Here is a 22,537-nt window from a genome sequence, read left to right as displayed (position 1 = left end):
ATTTTACATTTTTTTTTTTTTAATTTTAGCCACATGTGGCTTGGGATTTCTGTACTGTGTTGTGTAACATGAGAGCTCTGAGTAAGGAAATTAAAGCATTCCTATAATTAGATAAAAAAAACCTCTTCACACGTCACGGTTTTCATCGTTGAGGGTCTGTGTGTCAGACCATGACTGATCAGGAGAATCTGCGGGGAGAGAAATACACTGCCATGCGCTCCCCTTCCACTCTGCGTGAGCAGGACTGCTCCATAGACTTGCGTTATCCTATCCTGGTCATAGCACCAATCTGGCCTGCCCCATTGATAATTATGTCAGGCAGTGCTCCTAACAGCTTTTGGCCAGAATTCTCCTCTAAAGTCTCAGCTTTCTAAACCAACATGTTTCCACCAGAATATTGCTCATTGACGATTCTATGTGCATAAATCACTAGTACAAGCAAATATAAGAAATTTTGTAATATGTCTTATCAGAGAAAAATACATTTTCTTTCCTTATCAGGCTTATTTCCTGACCCTCTCCTAAGCTCCTTGTTTGAAAAGGGTAAGGGGTAAGGCCTTATCCACACGTCCCGTGAAATTGTCCATGGTCGCGGAACCGCAACCACAGACAATTTTTGGGTCATTGAAGCGAATGTGTCCATTCACATGATCCGTGCTGCGACCCGTACCGCAAAAAAATAGGACATTTCCAAGTGCGGATCGCGGCATGGACCCAAACAACACTACCACCCCCACCCACCCACGGCGTGCCGCCCGGCAGCAGAGATGATGGGAGAGCATGATGTGCTCTCCTGTTATCTCATCTATTACTCACCTACTTCCCACGCTGACCAGCTTCAACTTCACCAAAGTGGCCTGGACTACGCTACCTTCTCCTGGCAGCAAACTCCAGGCCACTTCTAGTGAGCACATGTAGCTGGTCAGCGCGGGGAGTAGGTGAGTAGTAGATGAGATGACAGGAGAGCACATCATGCTCTCCTGTCATCGCTGTGACTGGGTAGGGGGGATCCGTGTGTGTGGGGGGTTGCCTAGGGCAGTGATTTTCAACCTTTTTTGAGCCGCGGCACACTTTTTATACTTAAAAAATCCCGGGGCACACCACCAACCAAAATGGCACAAAATGACACTAAAACAGTACATATTATACATATAGTTAATAATATAGATTCTAAATGTATTTATACTCACTCAGTGTGAAACCTGGGCCTGTTTTCTTCTCCCCCCTGTGCTTCTCTCCACCATACTTCTCCCCCATGCTTCTCTCCTGTGCTTCTCTCCCCCATACTTTTCCCCCATGCTTCTCTCCTGTGCTTCTCTCCCCCATACTTCTCCCCCCCTGCTTCTCTCCCCCTTGCTTCTCTCCTGTGCTTCTCTCCCCCATGCTTCTCTCCTGTGCTTCTCTCCACCATGCTTCTCTCCTGTGCTTCTCTCCACCATACTTCTCTCCTGTGCTTCTCTCCACCATACTTCTCTCCTGTGCTTCTCTCCCCCATGCTTCTCTCCTGTGCTTCTCTCCCCCATGCTTCTCTCCTGTGCTTCTCTCCCCCATGCTTCTCTCCTGTGCTTATCTCCCCCATGCTTCTCTCCTGTGCTTATCTCCGCCATACTTCTCCCCCCTGCTTCTCTCCTGTGCTTCTCTCCCCCCTGCTTCTCTCCTGTGCTTCTCTCCCCCCTGCTTCTCTCCTGTGCTTCTCTCCCCCATGCTTCTCTCCACCATACTTCTCCCCCCTGCTTCTCTCCTGTGCTTCTCTCCCCCATGCTTCTCTCCACCATACTTCTCCCCCTGCTTCTCTCCTGTGCTTCTCTCCCCCCTGCTTCTCTCCTGTGCTTCTCTCCCCCCTGATTCTCTCCTGTGCTTCTCTCCCCCCTGCTTCTCTCCTGTGCTTCTCTCCCCCATGCTTCTTTCCTATGCTTCTCTCCCCCATGCTTCTCTCCTGTGCTTCTCTCCACCATACTTCTCTCCCCCCTGCTTCTCTCCACCAAACTTCTCCGCTATTTCTCTCCCCCATCCCCAGGTTTCTCTCCCCCCCCCCCTTCCTCCTCACCTCCTTCGAGATGGTCGCCGCTGCTGTCCGCCTCACCTACTGGCCGCCCGCAGGTCCCGGACGTGCTCCTCCAATCAGCGGAGATCGGTAGAGTGGTGCGCTGCGGCAGGCCGTAGCGCACACGTTGATTGGATGCGTGCATCACGGCCCGCCACAGCGCACCACGCAACCGCCCACATTAAAATCCGCCACTGATCGCTGCGCATTGCCGGAGAACAAAACACAGGGGCACCATAGTTTGGGGAACTTTCCCCGCGGCACACCGGCACACTGGTTGAAAATCACTGGCCTAAGGGATCCGTGCCGTGATTCTCATCCGGATCGCGCCACGGATAGTGTGATTGAGCCCTAAGAAGGAGAGGAGAAGGTGTAGCTGGATAGAGCGAGAAACAGATAGAGGCATGTAGTAATAGCTCTTACCCCTTTGCTTCATTCAGAGCTTGCACTACTCAGTACTGGTGTATAATATTCTCCATGCTGCTGCTGCTTCTGGGATTGTGCTACAGAGACATAGGGGAGCAGGGATTCTCTGTTTAGTGTGTGTGCAGTGTATAGCAGATGTCATAGAGGTTAGGTGTCCTCTACTGGTTCAGGAATGACCAAAAACTACAGATGGGATCTTCAGAGGGTAAATTTGGTACAAAATTACAGCTATACAAAATAAAATAGCCCAAATGTACACGCTGCAGCTCATCCTGAATACTTACCTGAAATGACAGGTTTACTTCAAAGTTAAGTGTGGCTCGCATAGTATAAAGGGTTGGCAAGCTCTACCCTAAACACTGCTTTAAATTTTGATTGGTGAGTGAGCAATCAGTAGTCAGCCAACAACGTTATGGCAGATCCTGTTTGAGGACCTTTTTATTGTGTGCATCTAAGAATTCACAGTCTCAGCTGTTTACTATACTGGATGGTTACCATGCATGTGTTACCACCTCTCTACTGCAAATAAGGACATGTGACTTCTGGTCACAAGAGTTTCTGAAACCGTTTAATGCAGTAAGAAGACTGTATATATTTTCTCACAGTATTTTCTATGTTTGGTCCCTTGGAGCAAGTTTTGAGTGCTAGGGCTAAAGTGCCTGGTGTATTTCTGTATACATGTAGGATAGCCACATATGGTATACTGCAAGTGGAGTTAATGAAGAAGTGGCCTGAATCAGATTGCAGCTTCAGTTTTTCCAAGAAGCTACATGCAGTGATGGTGTATTGTTTTAGACAACTGCTCCTGTTTTCCTTTCAATAGTGCACCATCCGTTTAATGTCTGCCCTGGTTAGGTTTGATCTACACATGTTCTACAAAGTGTTTGCATGAATATGTAAAATGTGCGTGAATGTCAGTAGTGAGCCCATGAAACAAGAAATGCTTTTTGATTTGAGAGGCTGCTGAAGAGCTTACTTTGTATATTAAATGCCATACACATGAGCAATAGAGAAGCCTCTCGCTCTCCATAAGTGAGAAGAGTCTTGGGATTTGGAGGACCTGGGAGCTCTTGTGAAGACTTGTTTGCCAAACTACTCATTGTTACAGAGAAGTGTTTCCTTAATATTTGGTATCTGCAGCTGCTGCATTCTTTACAATCTCAAACATCAGGCACACAATTTAATGCTTTCTATTTCTTTTTATTCCCCATATGTTCTTCTGTGTAACCACACAGAAGGCAACCACTCAGATTATCCAAGAGGCATCTGTACTTTCCATGCTGAATGTGTAATTAGTTTGATCTCCTTCTGTAAAGCGTTATTTACAGCATTTATGAAAATGTGACCTTTTGCAGTTTTGGCAAAGTTTATGGCTTCTTGACGTGCTTTCTCTTGGTCTTTTTTTAATTTTTTTCCCTTCATTTTGTATCAGAAGTATAATTAATTTACTCAGTTTTACTACGTTTGTAATCTCTTGTACAGGTAGTAACTGTTTGCTGTGTGGGTGAGACTATAATGAAATGATAAAGTACTGCAAATAATTCAGTGACACAATGAAACTACAATGTGTGAACACAGCCTAGATGTTCTGCAACAGATTTGGGTGGGGAATGGGCAGGGTGGAGGACTGTGATGAACAGCTGAGGGAAAGCGTTGCATTCTGAAACCTGTAGTACTGTGTACAACTGCTCAACCAGGAAATACAGAAACACAAAACAGAACAAAACTCCCCAAAACAAATGGATTTTTGGTAGTTTCAAAACTGGGATAGATAGGTAGAGAATGCCATTTGCTTCTGCAGTAGGTTCATTCCCCCTCCCCTCTGCCTGGAGTTCCACTTTAAAGCCCAGGTGGCCGTGCTGTATCTGTATGGCATGTGTCACCAGTGGGTTAAAGGGGTTATTCAGGATTAGAAAAAGCATGGCTAATTTTTTTTTGTAAAAACAACACCACAGCTGTCCTCAGGTTGTGTGTGGATTCACAGTTTAGCGCCATTCACCTCAAACTGGAAACGAGCAATGCTGTTTCTGGAACAAAATGGCCATGTGTTTCTAAACCTCGATAACCCCTATAGGGTGCCCTTGCACATAGTCTTTTCATGCTGATTTTCTTGCCTTCAAAAAAAGCCAATATGGCGTATGATTTTTTTTTTTTGTGCATTTATGTTTTCTGACGTTTTTGACTTTGCGTGAATAAAGTTTTTTTGTGGTTTAGGTGTCTTTGTGTGCACCAAGATGGCTAAACTTCCTTTTCCTGTGCCATCACATGACATAGTTGCTGGGCCAAAAGGGTACAGAAACGCCATACACACAGCACTGGCATTTTTTGAGATGATCAGAATATTCCTATTAAAGTTCCCAACATTCCCAAAAAACACCACAGTTTGCAAAAAAAAAAAAAAAAGGCACACTCAATGCATGCTGCAATTTGGAAAAACTGCCACAGAACCTCAAAAACACCAGAAAGAAGTGGAAAATGCCACATCAAAAAAACGCCATGTTTGTAAGGCATATGATAAACTTCCATTGGCTATCATCTGCCCGCTGGCTCGGCGTGCTCCTGGACTGCACGCCCCCCCTAAATTCCCCCTCAGGACCTCGGCATCGGTGCCATTCCTCCCCTCCCCCTGCCGCCAGATACCTCATTCCTCCCCCAGACCTCAGCCCGACGCCTGATTCCCGGTCCCCCCGAACCTCAGCCCGACGCCGACAACTCATAATCGCCGCCCACCAGGACAGGTGAGCTTATCCCCTAGTTCTTCCAGGTGGAAGAACTGCTCCCATCATGCCCTGATGACAGTTCTTCTACTACTCCCATCATGAACTGTCATCAAGGCATGATGGGAGTTTTAGTTCTTCCACCTGGATAGCTGCAAGTGGCAAAACTACAACTCCAATCATGAACTTTCATCAGGGCACGATGGGAGTAGTAGTTTTGCAACCTGCGGCCATCCAGATTGCAGAGCTACAACTCCTATCATGTCATAATGGGAGTTGTAGTTCTGCAACAGATTAAAAGATGACAGCATAGGAGATGGAGGCAGTGGCACAGTAGAACTACATCTCCTATTATGGTGTCTGTGTGGTAATATGCAGGACTACATCACATAATGGGAGTTGTAGTTCTGATCAGGAAATCCTGAAGGCATTCCTGCACTCTCTGTGGGCTCTTGCACACTGAATAAAAGAGGCAGAATTTATGAGCGGAGTCTGCGCAGCGGATTTTGCTTGTCATTCTGCCTGTCCTATTGCCTCAGTGTGGATTCTCTTGCTTTAAGCAGAGGCGCACAAGAAATCCAATTGAAGCAATAGGATAGGCAGAATGACAAGCAAAATGCACTGCGGATCAGTGCACAGGGTATTAGTCCCACCCCTTGTGCACCGAATTGACTTACATAAGTATTGAATAAAGTGAAGATTTACTGAAAACATGCCTGAAGAGGAAGGTAAGAAAATTACATTTGTTCTCAGCATTCTGTGCACTATGGGAACATAACGGTAGGTTACAGGCTTTCGTGGTGCAAAGTGAAAATATAAATGTTTCCATAAATATGCAGTTTCATTGTGTCAAATGCTGTGCCAACATACACACAGCATGTGCCCCCATTCCCCATAAATGTACGCTCCTTTGGAAATTTATCGGGGAGATACCAAGTTTATATCGTTTTCTATAATTTTGTACTTTGTATTATTTGACTATTTTTGCACAATAAGAACACTTAAAGGTAATATCCCAAGACTACAACCTATAACCCATATGCAGGATAGTTGACCAGTATGGGTCTGACCGCTGGAACTTCATTGATGACAAAAATGGTGGTTCTGAATGCCCAGATTTGATTAATGCAGCAGTCGTGTATGTTCACCGTCACTCTATTTAAACACTACGGGACTAAAAAAGATACCGTCCGTCAGACTTGTGTGAGGACTGCGCGGCAGGTAATGTATTACCAGTGGGTTAAGCGGGTAGGGGCTACATTCTTACAGCAAAATCAAAATCCGCTGCGAGAATGTAGGTTCATATGAAATTACACTACAGAGCTTTGCTGTGAAACTCGCAGCGTGAAATCTACTGCTACAATGTGGTACTTGTGAAACTGGCTTAATGTCCAATAATGTAATTTAATATATGCATAATATTATATTGCATTTTATAGTTCAGAATAACCCTCAAAATACTGCCTGCAAACACAGACAGTGCAGATGTCATTTTATCTCTACCCTTTATATACTTGTAAGTGTGCAGCTTTGCTTTGGAGAGTGAAATCCAGCTGAACACATGAATTTCAGGCCATCTCTGCAGGGTACTTTTCAGACAACTTCTTCAGGTTAAAATGGATTATGCTTCTTTAAAAGCAAAAAACAAAACAAAAAATCCCATTGTTTAGCGCAATGCAATAAAGTTCAATAATAAACACTTTATTTTTATTTCTCTGCCATGTCTTTTGGCTGTGTCTTCCTGCGATAGACGGATGACATAGCTGTCATTGATATTTCTTATCAAGATCCTAAAGCTCATATATTTCTCTTCACTATTGTGAAATTCATAAAGGAGCTTTGTCTTCATGTGGCGTGCAATATCCAACCGTGACTCATCCTGCAGTCCTTATTAGGTGGCAAACAATAAAATGAAGATTATTTGCATATTATGTGTTTCAAATTGGAATGAAGTAAAGAAGCAGATTAATCCTGAAGGAGCAATAAAAGCAGATAATAAACTCTCGCCTTGATGCTGGTAATGCTGCAGGTCACCATACTGTTTGTTACTCTCTGGTTTCTGACTTAATATTTATGAGTGTTTTGTTAAGACTTTTTTTCTTTTTGACATCTTCATTAACTTTTATGTCTGCGGAGCTGTTGCATCCTTGCCAGCTACTGTATTCAAGCAGATGGTGCTGTCATAAAAAGGCTTTAGGACTGTTGTCCCTTATTGGGGAGTTCATGAATGTGTAAATTTAGAGAAAATTTGAGCTGTAAATAATTAGATTTTTTTTTGTTTGGTTAGCATTAAAATCTAATGTCTAGTGCATTACCCATATAAAAACAACATCCAGATGTCACATATGAGTTCATTTCCAGTTGAAGTGAATGGTTGGTATATTTCAGTATTCACTGAATATTTTAAGATCTGTTCACATTTGTGTTTTGAAATTAGCAGGATGCTAAAGGAAACCCGACACTGCATTATTAGTAAGATCCATCGAGTTTTGTTGGCGTCATTTATGGAAAAAACATGATGCTAGTGTGAACGGATCCTTAGCCTTTTACAGTCCTAGAGTCTGGAGGAAGAGTGGAGAGGTACACAATCCAAGCTGCTTGAGGTCTAATTTGAAGGCTTCCCAAACCATCGCAACTAGTGGTGGTTTGGGGAGCAATGTTATCTGCTGGGGTAGGTCCATGGGGTTTTATCAAGGTCAAAGTCACTGCAGCCATCTACCAGGAAATAATATGCTTTATTACGCTTTCCCTCTGCCAACAAGCTTTTTTGGAAATGCGATTTTAATTTTCCAGCAGGACTTGGCACCTGTCCACACTGCCAAAAGTACCAAAACCTGGTTTAATAACCACAGTATCACTGTGCTTGATTGGCCAGCAAACTCACCTGACCTTAACTCCCTATGAATCTATGGGGTATTGTCAAGAGGAAGTTGAAAGACACCAGACCCAACAATGTTAGACGAGTTGAAGGTTTCTATCAAAGCAACCTGGGCTTCTATAGCACCTCTGCAGTGCCACAGGCTGTTCGCCTCCATGTCACGCTGCATTGATGCAGCCATTCAAGCGAATGGAGCCCCGACAAGGTATTGAGTGAATTACTGTACATACATTTCATTTGGCAAACCTTTCTGTGTTTTAATTTTTTTTTCTAGCTGGTCTTATATTATAATCTAATATTCTGAGGTAATAAATTTTGGATTTTCCTTGGCTGTAAGCCACAATCATCAACATTAACAGAAATAAACAATAAAAATGTTTTGCTCTGTCTGTAATGACTCTATATAATATAGGTGTTTTACTTTTTAAATCGAATTACTGGAAAAAAAAACACCTTTTGATATTATTTATTTAAATCCACTTGTATATGTTTAATTATCCCCCCTCCCCAGAGACTAACAGTTCTTTCCATATATGTCATTAGATTTTTTTGTCTCTTTCCCCCCAGTTCTGAGCCGGCTGCTTTCTGCTGAAGACACAAAAAAATTTGTGTGAGCTTTTCTCTGTCTCCTCTTCCTCCCTCCCTTTCTAGACGGCTGATGTAAACAAATCCCTGGTAGGTTTTATCTGCAACATTGTATCTTCTTTGTAATGCTGGGAGGGTTAATCTAGTTTCAAGTTGCTGATTAACTCACTATTATTAATCCTCCCGGGATTACAAAGTTGCAGATGGGGACTTGTTTACATCTGAAGGGAGGGGGGGGGAGCAAGAGGTTGAGGGCAGAGTGGGACGGAACATCTCACATACAGTTTTGTATGTCTTCAGCAGAAATCAGCAGTGCAGAACTGAGGGAAAGAGACTGAAAAGATAAGGACGTGTATGGAACGAATTGTTAGTCTCCAGAAGGAGAAATGATTCAACATATATTTTACCTAACCGGAATATCCCTTTTATTCTATGCATTTTTTTTATTAAACATTTTCCTGTGGCTTTTTGAGCTGAAAAAGAAAAAAAAAGTTTGTATTTCTTTTTTGTAATTTCTTCTTGTATGTTTTGTTCAGTGTTTTTCTAAGTGTTAGATATTCGGTATGTAGACCCTCACCCAACCACATTTCCTTTATTTTTACCTTCAAAGCTAATAGTGTATTACCTTCCTTTCGGATTAATTCTGCTCTCCATTTTGATAGAGATATATTAAAACAGGAGTTAGACGTTGCTGTAAGTATATGCAGTAGTTGTCCTAATATGTAGTCAGTATGATAGCTACTATCTAAAGTGTTTGTAAGCTGTTGGTGGGAAGGGATCTGATGGATTGGTAGGGGTGTGTACCCCTATATATATTTTTTCAAGGTTTTCTATTAGGCCTTCACGGTTTATTTAAAGTATGCAATCTTGTGTTTGTGCTTTTATCATGTGGGCCACTTGTAGGATGTCTGATAGAAAAATCAGTTTTCTTGATTTATGCCTTTAAACTTACCCGTATTTTACTGTGCAAACAGAAAACGTTACATTTCTGCAGCTAGAATTAATGGGATTATGTGCTTAGCTTTTTTTCATATCATTTTCTCCAAGGTCTGGAGCTCCTGAAATTATTCAGTTTTGTAGACCTCATAGAAATCCCTCTGGGAACTACAAGTAACTATAGTATATTAGGCAAATGCATTTTATTTAATAGCATAGTAAATACAAGGCTGACTCATAAAATATATATTAATGGCAGTATCTTATAAACTAAATTGTGTCAAGAAAGTTGTTCTACATGGTTTAATAGAGTACCCTATATCTATATGTCTCCTAATTTGTTTTATGTAATTTGTATAAAAACAATTTAGGCCTCATTTACATATTATATTCTGCACAAATTTTGGTGCAGCTTCTATGTAGTCCCAAGGATGTTAGTTTGCCATGGAAAACTTTTGCGTGAAGCATGAATGAGAAGCATTGTGGTGTGGTAGAGCTGGAAGATTATAAATATGGCTTATCCCCTTATGTGGCAAATAAACAACACCAATACCTGGCCTCTAGGTTCACAAAAAAAGCTAAAATAATTTAATACAATATTAAAATGCAATACAACATTCATGCATAATGATTCTACCATACAATATCACAGGGCCCTGGCGGTTGATGGTATGCAGTCACCAAGCTGCATTAGCAATTGGGCTGGAGAAACTCAGTTGGACCAAATTACTAGTCTCAGGCGATATAGTAATAAAGTTTCATATCTGTTCAGCCCAAAAAAAGTCATTGCAGGGCTAAGTTCATAAACTAATATGTCTCTCCAAAAAGTTTCAATAGCAGTCATTCACATGTGTGGTATTGGCATATCGTACGCCTCTCATCAGACTCCAAGCGTTCTAATTAGAGATGAGCGAACCGGGTTCGAGTCCATCCGAACCCGATCGTTCGGCATTTGATTAGTGGCGGCTGCTGAACTTGGATAAAGCTCTAAGGTTGTCTGGAAAACATGGATACAGCCAATGACTATATCCATGTTTTCCACATAGCCTTAGGGCTTTATCCAACTTCAGCAGCCACCGCTAATCAAATGCCGAAAGTTCGGGTTCGGATGGACTCGAGCCTGCTCGAGGTTCGCTCATCTCTAGTTCTAATCAGTGTTCTAGCAAGCAGTGTTATCTGGCAGTCAGTGCTGTATGTAGTGGAGATGGTCTCCTCATTGAATGCTTGAGAAGGTTCCTCTCTCACCATGTGAGAAGTTTGGCTATATTAGCACACTGAAAGCTTACAACCATCTTTTGCCTACACTGAGGAGACCATCTCCACTTCAAATACCACTGTCCGTCAGATAACACTGCTTACTGAAACATTGCTTAGAAAGCTTGGAGTCTGGTGAGAGGCGTGTGATATGGAGAGACATATTAGTTTTCGTGTTTTTTTGGGCTGAATAGATATGAAACTTTTATATTGTGAGAGACCAGTGACTCCAGTTTTTCCAGCACTATTGCTACTGCAGCTTTTATTGTGATTGTATACCATCAACCTTCAGGGCATGAATGTTGTATTGCATTTTATTATTGTATTAAGTTTTTTTTTTTTAGCTTTGTGAACCTACTGCAGATGGCAGGTATTGGTGGTGGTTATTTGCTTATACAGATGTAGCCAGGGTTAACCTGATCACAATGACGCATTTAACTCGACACTCTAATGTATTTTCAGCTAATTTTGCGGTATTAGTACTACCTGTGATCCTTGGTTCACTTTGTGGCCTTCTTTCCATCTGATTAGAGCTGCCAACTGTGTTTTATCCTTTATGTGAACCTTCAGCATTGCAATCCGCACATGTACACATGAGTGTAGACCTCAGATTTCCAACACTGATCCTAGTAAAATACATATAGATATGAAGTATGCAACACTAACGTTTATACCGTTAGACCCTCTTTTAGAGTAAGGCTCCTATTATGAATGTAATGTATTACATTTTGAATTAGCAAGAGGGATGGTCAGCTTCAGAAAACTGTAGGACATCAATTTTTTAATATTGTGTTGCGTACATGTTTGTATGCGTACATGGATAGGTATTTTATCCACATTTGTTAACATTGTTTTATTTTGCATTTCCTATTGAAATTCTTGTTTAATTCTGGAATCTCTTGTCCTAATCAGTTAATGAAGAAGAACTCAGGAGAAAGATTGCAGAGGAACTGGCTTTTGAACAAGCAAGGAGAGAAGCTGACAATCAGAAAAGGTTTGGCTTCCTGTTGAGTAATGGCTCTACTTAGTTGTATCAGTGAACTCAATGTTACTTGGTTTGTATGTCACAGCACTGTCTCTGAAAGGGTTAAATCTAAAACATAACTTTTTATTTCTATGACTCTTATAAAACATCTCAAAAATAGTTCATGGTCAAATCTCCATCACTTATAGCCACCCTAATTCTGATGTGGACATCAACCAACAACAATAAGGATCTATGTTGCAAATCACGTACACAACAGCAGCCTTGGCCATATCCCATTTGCTAAAGCTATTGTATAGTGTTTTGGCGATTGTTGGCTCATGTTTCCATCTTTTCCTGATGGTGCTGATTAACTATATACAAATCTATTGTCAGTAGTTAAAAGACGTCTTTACAAGCCAGTTGTTGTGAGTGAACAGATGTATGGATGATTACTTGATCTTTAATGTGGTCACTTACTTCCATTATTGATGGCAGCACATTTTGTTTATTCACGGTCCCCCGCATGGCTTTCTGTCTCATATAAGGCATCACATCCTATTTTGTGTCCCCAACATGGCTAACCTTTCATTCCTAGTTCCCAGCATTACTCCCTATTTAATTCCTGACCCTTAGCATGGATCTCTCTCGTTTTAGACCCCTGGCATGACACACTTTCTCATTCCTGGCCCCCAGCGTGGCTCCTATCCCCTTTGCAGAATGATGTGGCCTGCATTCTCTATATCCGATAATCTCCCTCTTGCTGCCTCCTTTCTAGTGATGTGTGCTGGTGCTGGAAATGTCCCTCCTTCTTTACCAGCTCCACTGTTGTGGCACTGGAGTGCTGACAGCATCTCTCCATAGATGTATCTTCCAATTATCCTTCGCCTCTTGCTCTAGTTAAGTTATGCAGAGCATTGTGGGTCTAAATCTGGAGGGTTCAGAGTGCATCTAATGCCAATTTGTGGTCTTTTCAGATGGGTTCCAGCTGGAAAACTTGTTCAAAAAGTGGTCTTTTTCAGATAAATGGGCGGTCTGCTTATAGAGGGGGCAGCTTCCTTAGACTGTAGTTCGAGGAAAAAAGGGCTAGATGGGAGTTGGTCTTCACAAATAATAATAATAACAATATTTATTCATAGAGTGGTAGTATTCGGCAAAAGTTTACAGTTCTAAGCACACATTCAGAGACAAAATCAGACATAGACAAGAAGGTTGAAGGCCCTTTTGCCAAATGCTTACAATCTATGAGGATATACTGTAGGGGCTGAAATTGGGCTGGTCAGAAGGCCACAAGGGGCCAGGCAGATCAACTCAATGTAGTATGCAATAGGCTTTTTCCCTTGATGTAAAGCTACTGCTGCAGAAGCAACTGGTCACCTCGGGGAGCTGCATATTAGATCTATACTGTGCAGCTGGTACAATATCAATGCAATCATGCTGATTGCTGGTTCCCTTTTAAATCTTAAAAAAATGGAACGTATTTAAAAACAAGGTGAACCATTTTTAAAAATGGCTTTGTTTGTCCCTCTATGAGACTTCACTATGTCACAAATTGATCAGTTATACAGTATATTAATATACTTATGCCTCTAGCCGACTGCCAGCTTACAATCCTCTCTTTATCAGTATTCATTATTCAAGTAGGATCCTCAAACTTACTGTGTCTGAGAAATAGTTTGACTTCTTGTTTCAAGGCAAAGGTTTGCCATATTTTTAATCCAGATATCAGTTTATAATTGAATAATTGTTAAAAAAAATATAGTAAACTACAGAAAAAACTAATTTTGCTGCTAAATGTGGAAATTTATTACACATGATGTATGCCATATATGAAACAAACAAAAATCAGAATTGTGATTTTGGTCACAACATATTCCACAATACATGGAATAAAAAACAATCAAAAAGTACCATCAACTCCAAGTGATACAAATATATTATTCTATAGTATTCTATTTTTAATGAGTACATTGGCAATGCTGCAGGAGCCTTGCCATGGCAGCCAGAGGTCACATCATGACCTCTGGGCCTGTCTGTGAGGTAGTGCAATAGTTATCAGAGATTGCAGCCTCAAGTCCCCTTTATGATGCGTTCATTTGTACCACATTGGCAGCAGATTTCATGCTGTAAGTTCCGTAGCGAAACCTGCAATATGTGGTAGTTAGGCCTCTGTATTCACGCAGCGGATTTTCAATCTGCTGCAAGAATGTAGCCCCACTGCCTTATTAACTTATTGTATGCCAGGCGTTTAAAGAAGCTTACACAGTACCTGCCCATGCTCTGGTTTGCTTCTCCAGCTCCCGGGTCGCTGACAGCAGTCAGCCAATCAGGGCCTTGTGGTGGCACAGAACACTGATTTGCTGAGTGCTGGTGATCCGGGAGCTGGAGAAGCAGTCCTGAACACGGGCAAGTAATGTAAGTGTCTTCAAACGCCCGGCAAACGATTACTTTTGTAATCGGTTTTATTAAGCAAAATAGTTTTCTTCTGTCCTCCAAAAAGCTTTTTTGCAGTTCAGAAGAAGCAGGATTTCTGTGTCCATTATGCTCTATAGAGAGGGGTAAGGCTGAGGGGGAAGGGGGTGAGTAAGCACGGAAAGGAGAAAAGGCAGCCCTGTGCAGCACAACATTCTGCAATATTCTGTTCTCCCCCTCCATAAGTTAAAATGGACTCAGCAAACCTATCTTCACTTGGCTTCTCTTTAGTGTAGACGGCGTTGCCTGATAATGAACAGGGGGGTTGGGAAACAGCTTTTTGAGTACAGAAAGAGGCGTTTTTGCCTAATAAAACCTACTACAGAGTTTTTTTAAATCTCCTGTACTTATGAAAATAAATTAAATGACAGTTACACTTTAAGGGTACCTTCACACGTACCGAATTCGCAGCTAAATCCGCTATGAATCCATGTAGTGTGAAATTGAATGGGGTTACATACCTTTCCATTCCGCTGCCAGTATGTAACCCGGCCCCTTTATGCATGTGAGGCACCCGTCGGTCCTCATCAGTGCATGGGCAAAAAATGAATGGAAAAAAAAGAAAATTCTGCTGCGGATATATAACCCCATTGAACTTCACTGTACAAGGATTTGCAGCAGATTTCGAGGCAAACTTGCAGCGTGAAATTTGCTGCAAATCCGGTACGTGTGAAGCTACCCCGAAGTGTAAAAAAAGTTATTACCACATAAATTAAGGTCAGATATGAAATATATGGCTGTGTCCCATGAGGGCCAAAATTAAAAAGACTATACAGAGACTATACGCATATCAAAATACTAACTGTCCTAAGCCCCGCACTTGATTTGGTTGAAAAATACTGAGCAAAAATACTGTGTAGGAACATAGCCTAATACTGTGTTTTTCCTTTATTAGGCTATGTTCACACTCTGTAAGAGACCGGCCGCTCTGCACAGATCATCCCGGCCGGTACTGCAGTACCGGCCGGATGATCTTTATGGCTGTAGTGTTCTGATGCGGGCGCATCAGCGCGCGCCTGCATCAGAAACTCCACAGCACACAATGAAGCAAGCGTCCGGAGCCGCTCGCTTCATTGTGTGAACTGACAGAGCTTTCTGCGGCCGCAATTCACTGAATTGCGGCCACAGAAAACTGACATGTCAGTTATTTGCGGGTCTGCATGGGATCCCGGCCGGGGCGTATACGATGTGTATATGCTCCGGCCGGGATCCCATAGCAGATAGGGCAGTGTTCACAGGCGCATAAAGTACAAACATGTGAAGTGTGAACATAGCCTTACTTTGTTGAGGATTCCTGCTGTCAGCTGTGAAAGGGTGGAGAGGGGTTTGGGTTGTGATGGTTTTTCCTGGGTTTGCTTAAACTTATGTATGTTCCGATTCTTGTGTCAGGTGTGACTGAACTTTGTAACTGTTAATGTTGACATTTTTTCCCCCTGTATGTCTAAACACTTTTTATACCAACGTCAGCTGCATCCGCTGCTCGTTGAGGACAGAAGAGATAAGATATGTCGTCTGTTCTTCTGACAGTTATTAAAGATGTATTGTCACCTTGAGACCTATTGTGCAATACAATAAAAAGATCCAAGTTAAAACAAAAAACAGCTATAATGTTTTAGGCTTAGTTCACACAACGTATAAATTCATTAAACAACAGCCGTAGTTGCAGTTTTGCCCATTATTTAATGAATTTACCAATCTCTTTAATTGCTATGGAATTCCGGACAGAGTGTATGTACACTGTATACACTCTGGCCGGGATTCCATACGGCTGTACAAAAAACTGACCTGTCAGTTTTGTGTGGCTGCTATTTTATTGAATAGCAGCCGCACAAAACTGACAGTGCAGCCAATGTAAAGTGCTGCTCCGGCTGCATTTTACATTGTCTGCTATGGGTAGTTAGAATGCGGGCACACCTGAATGCGCCCGCATTCCAATTAAAAACGAAGTTCATCCGGCTAGGAATGCAGTACCGGCCGGGATGAACTTCACAGACGGCGTCCGTTCTGTGACATGGCTGTGTCACAGAACGGCCGCTGTCATACTGTGTGTGTGTGTGTGTGTGTGTGAACCTAGCTATATTGTAAATACTTCACAGGAGGCATGCCTTCTAGTAGTAATGTAAATGAAACCTTCTAGTTGTTTAAAGGGAAACTTGCATTCAAACCTGCTGATAGGTACCTGTAGCTGAATAGTTGGTGATTCCTGCTCTTCTTATTTTTGTCCTGCGTGCCATTTTCCAGTATGTAATTTTTTTTAAAATATGTAAATGAACCTGTTTGGTGCACTGGGGGCATTCCTCTGCACCTCAGTGCACTGTCTTGCCCACCCACCAGCTTGTACGGCCTCCTACTTCTGCATATTCATATAGTCAAGTAGTGATGTCTCTCTGTTCTCACCAGATCTCACGCATGCGCAGTAATGTACGGCTATGTACGGCGCCGGGCTACTGCACAAGATGTTCTGATAGTTTGCCCTTTAATAGTTTATCTTTAAATTAGACTTTTTTTTTTTTTTATGCATGTAGGCTTTTATTTTTTATGCAGTTTTAGGGTACAAACACACACACCGTATACGCAGCAGATCTGCAGCAGATTTGTTGCTGTGTTCTGTTATATAGATCTAATCTGCTGCGTATCGCAGCAGTAAATACGCATTGTATACAGTGTGTGTGTTTGTACCCTTAGTGAATTTATTTCCCAATGCATGCCTGCATACTTATTCTTTACAGTGTTTCCCACTTATTGTTTAATATTAGTACAACTCATCAAACTAAAATAGAGAATTCACTCATTTTATTGCTGTTGTGCATATAATGCATAATCTCCTGTGTAAAATGTTATATTTTTAGCGACACAGATCACAGCCTGTTTGCGGATGTGTGACTGGGAACATAGAAACCAATATGATCTAAATGTGTCCATAATTACAGAACCTCAATTGCGGACAAATTTTGTGACTTTGTGAATGAGGCTTAAAGGGGTATTGCACCCCCAAGAGCTAAAAAAATTATATGCCTCCAAACCTAGCTGTTATTACTCACCAAGTCCCCCTGAGTATTTTGAGCCGTCTCCCATCTTTCTAGCTGCTGCCGTTCCAGAGTTACAAGTTTTTCTAAAAGATAGTCTATATCCAAGATAGGAAACTACATTTCCCATCATGCAATGCTTATGATTGATGATGGTGATGTAGTAGAGCTGAGATGGAGATTGAGATGCAGCAGAGCTGAGATGGTGAAGATGCAGCAGAGCTGAGATGGTGAGTATACAGCAGAGCTGCACTGTGGGCGTCTAGGGGCTGGGTGGGGGCGCAGGTGAGTTCGCTGGGGGGGGGGGGGGCGCACGCACAGGAGTGCCGTGAGCTGCGGGCGGCCACCAGGTGAACTTGGGGGGGGGGGGTGTTGGGGCCCACAGAGTTGGGGCTGCGGGGGGGGGGGGCGGTATTTGCGGGCCGCAGGTGAGTACGCAGGGGTGGGGTGGGACGGGGGGGGGCGCACGCATAGGAGCGCCGTGAGCTGCGGGCGGCCATCGGGTCAACTTGGGGGGGGGGGGGGGGGTTTGGGGCGCACAAAGTTGGGGCTGCGGGCTGCACTGGTCGGGGACACCATGTGAGCACGGGTCGCGACCAGCGCCGCATACTCCGCTCCCCAGCGGCTTCAGGTGAGGACAAATAAGCGGGAAGTGACAGGGGAGGGCTGCGGGCGGAGAGGGCAGGCTAGACCTGACTGACTCCACTGCGGCTGAGTCAGGGACCTGTCTGCTGGAGCGGCCACTTCATCCAGTTCCCTACCTTGATATGAATAAGACGGGGCGGCCGGGAGTTGCGGGCTGAGAAGGATGCTGCAGGCTCTGGGCAGTAAGGTGCGGGACCGCTGCGGGACCGCTGCGGTTCCCAGGACAGCAGCACCGCTCCGGGCCTGCTCTGTATAATGCAATGGCCACTGGGTGAGCTGCGGGGGGTTGGGGGGTAGACATGCTGCACTGAAAGGAGCGCCGCAGGCGCCCACCGGGTGAGCTGTGGCGGGGGGCAGGAGACATGCTGCACTATAAGCGGCGGCCACCGGGTCAGCTGCAAGGGGGGGGGGGATCGGTCTGCACTGAAAGAAAGGAGCATCGCGGGTGGCCATCGGGTGAGCTGCGGGGGGTGGGGGATAGAGGGCAAAGACTGTGGGTATGCTCTGGTTGGCCGGGTGGTGAGGATACACATTGCTGCTGAGTGCCAGAGTGAGGGGGGATACACAGTGGGGTTAGATCAGGGGGGTTGGGGGGGGGGGGCTGCTGAAGAGATGGAGGACACGTGATGACGTCTCGGAGGGTGCGGGCCAGGAGCAGGGAGCGTGTCGGGTTGGACTGAGAGCTGATGATTCTATGCATTCCGTGGGGGTGGATGCATCTAGATAACGGCAGAACTGTGCAGAATCAGTAATAATTTTATATTGGAAAAATGGAAAGCTAGGGGTGGGCATTCTATTAATGCAAAAATAATTTTGGGGGGGAATACCCCTTTAAACGGTTTTCACCATATAACTTTATAGGCCTTCTGCCACAACCCTTTTTTTTAAATCTAAAATCAATCTAATGGTTACTTTTGCCTCTGTGATTTGGCTATGTAATAGGTTTAATAAGATGTCAGGTTTAATGGTGTTACAGCTTTAAAGAACCATCATTTTTATGAATAGTACAGCTGTGCGATGTCCAGATGTGCCAGAGGTTTCACACTCAGTGGCTTCAGAGGCATGTGAATTGGCAACATGGACTAGGTTGATGCACTGAATGGTTTGGCAGAGGCAGATGGTGCTGTGCATCATGAACCTTTGGAATGGGAATGTGCATCTGGTCAGCTGCTCCATTAACTTTTGCGCGAGAATCTGTGCAACATCCTTCTAACCCCATTGGAAAGTGTCAGCAATAGAGATTAACCAGCTATGAAGTTCACATCCATAGAATGAGAACCTATTTTTGTAAGAAAAATGCTGTAATGAGGTAATTGTGAATGAGTGTAGAAAAGTGTTCAGTGATTTCAGTAATGTGATTTAGTACTTGGGGTGTTAAGGAATATGCTATAAAAGCTATGTGATTACATTTAATCTCTTCCTCACCTTTTTAAAGAAGCACTCTGGGATTTGTTTTGTTTATATATTGAAGCAGAGGCTGTGTCTGAAGAATAAGGGAGAGACTCTTGTGTATACCTAGTTTAGTTGATGTAGCTTACATGATTTGTCTACTGTCTTGATTCCACCATTTCTGCAGCACATCTTTTAGAGTCGCTATTTGTTTTATGAATATCTTTGTAGGTGAGGCTTCTAGTGCAGAACACCAGTTAAAGTATCACATTCTCTCATCTCTCTGTTCCCATTATAGAAATTTAGGGGGAATTTACTGAGGCCAGTAAGATCCTTTACTAAGACCAGTAAGATCCTTTACTGAGACCAGTAAGATCCTTTACTGAGGCCAGTAAGATCCTTTACTAAGACCAGTAAGATCCTTTACTAAGACCAAAGTAAAGTATGTACACAATTACCTAAATATATATGTGCTACACCCAGAGCTTCAGATAATATTCCACTTATAAATGTGCCTATTGGTGAAGGCTGTGCATGCAAATACACTAATGCTTATTGTCACAGCACTATGCCTAGTCTAGTAGTAGGTAGTACTGACAATGTCTGTCTAATTTTGTAATTATCGTGGCAGGTATCCAACAGTCTACAACCACTTAAATGCAGATACTAGAAAAAGCCTAGCTAATATCCGTTCTTTTCAGTAGTTTCAGCTAGTCCAGTGTTCCGTCCAGTAACACCGGGCACTAGCACAATAGTTCAGTAGTGAACTAAATCTGTCCTTACTCTTACTCTTGGCTGAAGATCCTCTGGAGGGACAAAATCCTTCAGAACCCCTACAGAGCAGGGACTCCTGGCATTATGATGGGAGTCCGGGAGTACAGGCCCGAAGTGGTAAGTGGTGAAGCTATTACATCACTACTTAACTTTGTTGGACAGACGCTCTGTACTACATTCATAAAATGTAAAACTCACAGGTTTCCTGCGAGTTTTGCTAACCATTTGAAACAGTGAGTAGCAAATGTGCAGTGTATATAAGGCAGCATACCCTGCTTGAAATCTGCTGGGATATGTGCAACTGGACCTTAATGGTGTGTTCACACAAGCATGCTGCATGTTCATTTTAGTCATGTATGAACATACCCTAAAGGTCATATTGAACAACCTGAGCCACATTGTAAATGAACCCCCAATCTCTTAGATGGGCACTCATGTACAGAGCCTATTACACCGTTAGGGTGCATTCACACCTACAGGATATTTGATGGTGCAGATTTGATGCTGTGTTCAGTTATTTAAATTAAATCTGCTGCGGATCCGACTTCCATATTTAATAATTGGGAAAATCTACAACATGTAAACATACCCTTAACATTTTTATGCTTCCCTTTTTTAAGTAAGGTTTTTAGAAAATCGCACTCACAGGCATCCATTTCTCCATTCATTCCTGTCTGTATTGGCACCCCCAATATCTTACACCTAGGACTCGCACCTATCAGACAATTATCGCACATAAAATTTGGGCATAGCTCTTCAAATATAATTTCTTATAATTACTATTTGTCTACAGTTCACATTCTAGGACAGGATTTTTTGTGTAGCTTGCAGTAACCTAGACTTTAGCTGGCTGTGCATTCCCATAATATCATTGAGCTTTATCAATGTATTTCAGGTTTTCTTCAGTAGTCTACTATTTCCCACACAAAATAACACATTTCCCAGTCTTGATACAAAGTGAAAGAAAAACGAAGAGTAATATCAGAAAAGAACCCTTTGGGAAGCAGAGCGAAAAGTGTTATATTAAAATCAATACTTGAGGTCTAACCTTTTGTGGTTTGGTACACACTAAGGCTTTTTTTCCTTATTGATCTCAGTTTTAATAACATGTTTATTCTAGTTTCCTTGGCTGGGCCTTGAGAGAGTAAACACAGCAGATTAAATTCTTTATTATCACAATGACTGGGTGTGACTATGGTATTCCCGGTGCAGCTCATGTTTATGTTTGTCTCTCTGTTGGGTGGTTATTGACGGCAAAGTCTTATAGAAATTAACTTTTCTTTATTATTTATAGCTTCCAATTTGTACCATTTGTTTAGAAAAGAACTATTTATATTTTGCAGAGGTCATAGGGGTTAGCTTGGGAACAATGCCAAAGTGTATTATTTATACATTCACACCCCCTGACTGTATAAGCACACACGTTAGTCACTCCCCTACCTGACTATTACATGAATTTTCAGACAAACTATAAACCTACATGTCTTAGGAACAGAAGGGTGTATCAAATTGTTAAAAAAGGCACCTTAAGCTATTTAAAAATAGTAACCTCTATTGTTTTGGGTTGGCTACAGGCCCTTTTAAATTAATGCTTTAGGTTATTATGGACAATTACTAATGTTCACTTTTTGCAGACCCTTTTTTCTTTATTTTTTCTTCTCTTTTATTACCTACTATCAGGGCTGTGGAGTCGGTAAGCCCCAGCTCCCTCAGCTCCCCCAGCTTCCTTCATAAATGGCCACTCATATACAAGGGGAGTTATTTATGACACTGGCTCAGCAGCTTCTCCCTAATGTCCTATATGGTCCTGGGGCAACTTCTGAGTGAATAAAGGAATACTGTATATAAAGCAGATTCTCCTGTGTGTGCAGTGGATGCAGCCATCTCCAGCCTTTATGTCCTGAACTATTCACCACTAGACTAGATGGAGCAGGTGATCTTTTCCTGCTGACTATCTTCTATGTTTCTAACTAAATATTCAGCATACACACAGAAACACTGCCAGATACCTGTAATATAGAAGTCAGCCATAGTGATTTCCAGGGGGTCACACAAAGTGATATAGAGGTCACACAGTGATATAGAAAGTCACTGTGGGGGCACGTAATAGCAAGCGCACACACACACACACACACACACACACACACACACACACACACCGCCTGCTGCAGCCATGGCATACACACACACCCACACAGCCTGCTGCAGCTATAGCACACACACACAGCTTGCTGCAGCCATAGTGCACACCACACACACACGCACACACTCTGCTTGCTGCGGCCATAGCACACATACACACAGCCTGCTGCAGCCATAGCACGCGCACACACACACACACACACACACACACACAGCTAGCTGCAGCCATAGCACACATACAGCTTGCTGCAGCCATAGCACACATACACACAGCCTGCTGCAGGC

General features: G+C 42.9%; 1 protein-coding gene across 1 annotated transcript in view; it reads left to right on the top strand.

The window, feature by feature from the left end:
* The window catches only part of CHCHD3 (coiled-coil-helix-coiled-coil-helix domain containing 3), a 105,172-nt gene that overhangs the window by 5,674 nt on the left and 76,961 nt on the right, over positions 1–22,537 (top strand). Inside the window, exon 3 of the mRNA XM_069956214.1 lies at positions 11,753–11,834. Coding sequence (XP_069812315.1) covers positions 11,753–11,834 — 82 coding nt within the window. The remainder of the gene's footprint in view (positions 1–11,752; positions 11,835–22,537) is intronic.

The sequence above is a fragment of the Dendropsophus ebraccatus genome, chromosome 1 (genome assembly GCF_027789765.1).
Source record: "Dendropsophus ebraccatus isolate aDenEbr1 chromosome 1, aDenEbr1.pat, whole genome shotgun sequence".
NCBI classification, from domain to species: Eukaryota; Metazoa; Chordata; class Amphibia; order Anura; family Hylidae; genus Dendropsophus; species Dendropsophus ebraccatus.
Note: the sequence above shows the minus strand (reverse complement) of the source record. Positions and strands in the feature narration are given on the sequence as shown.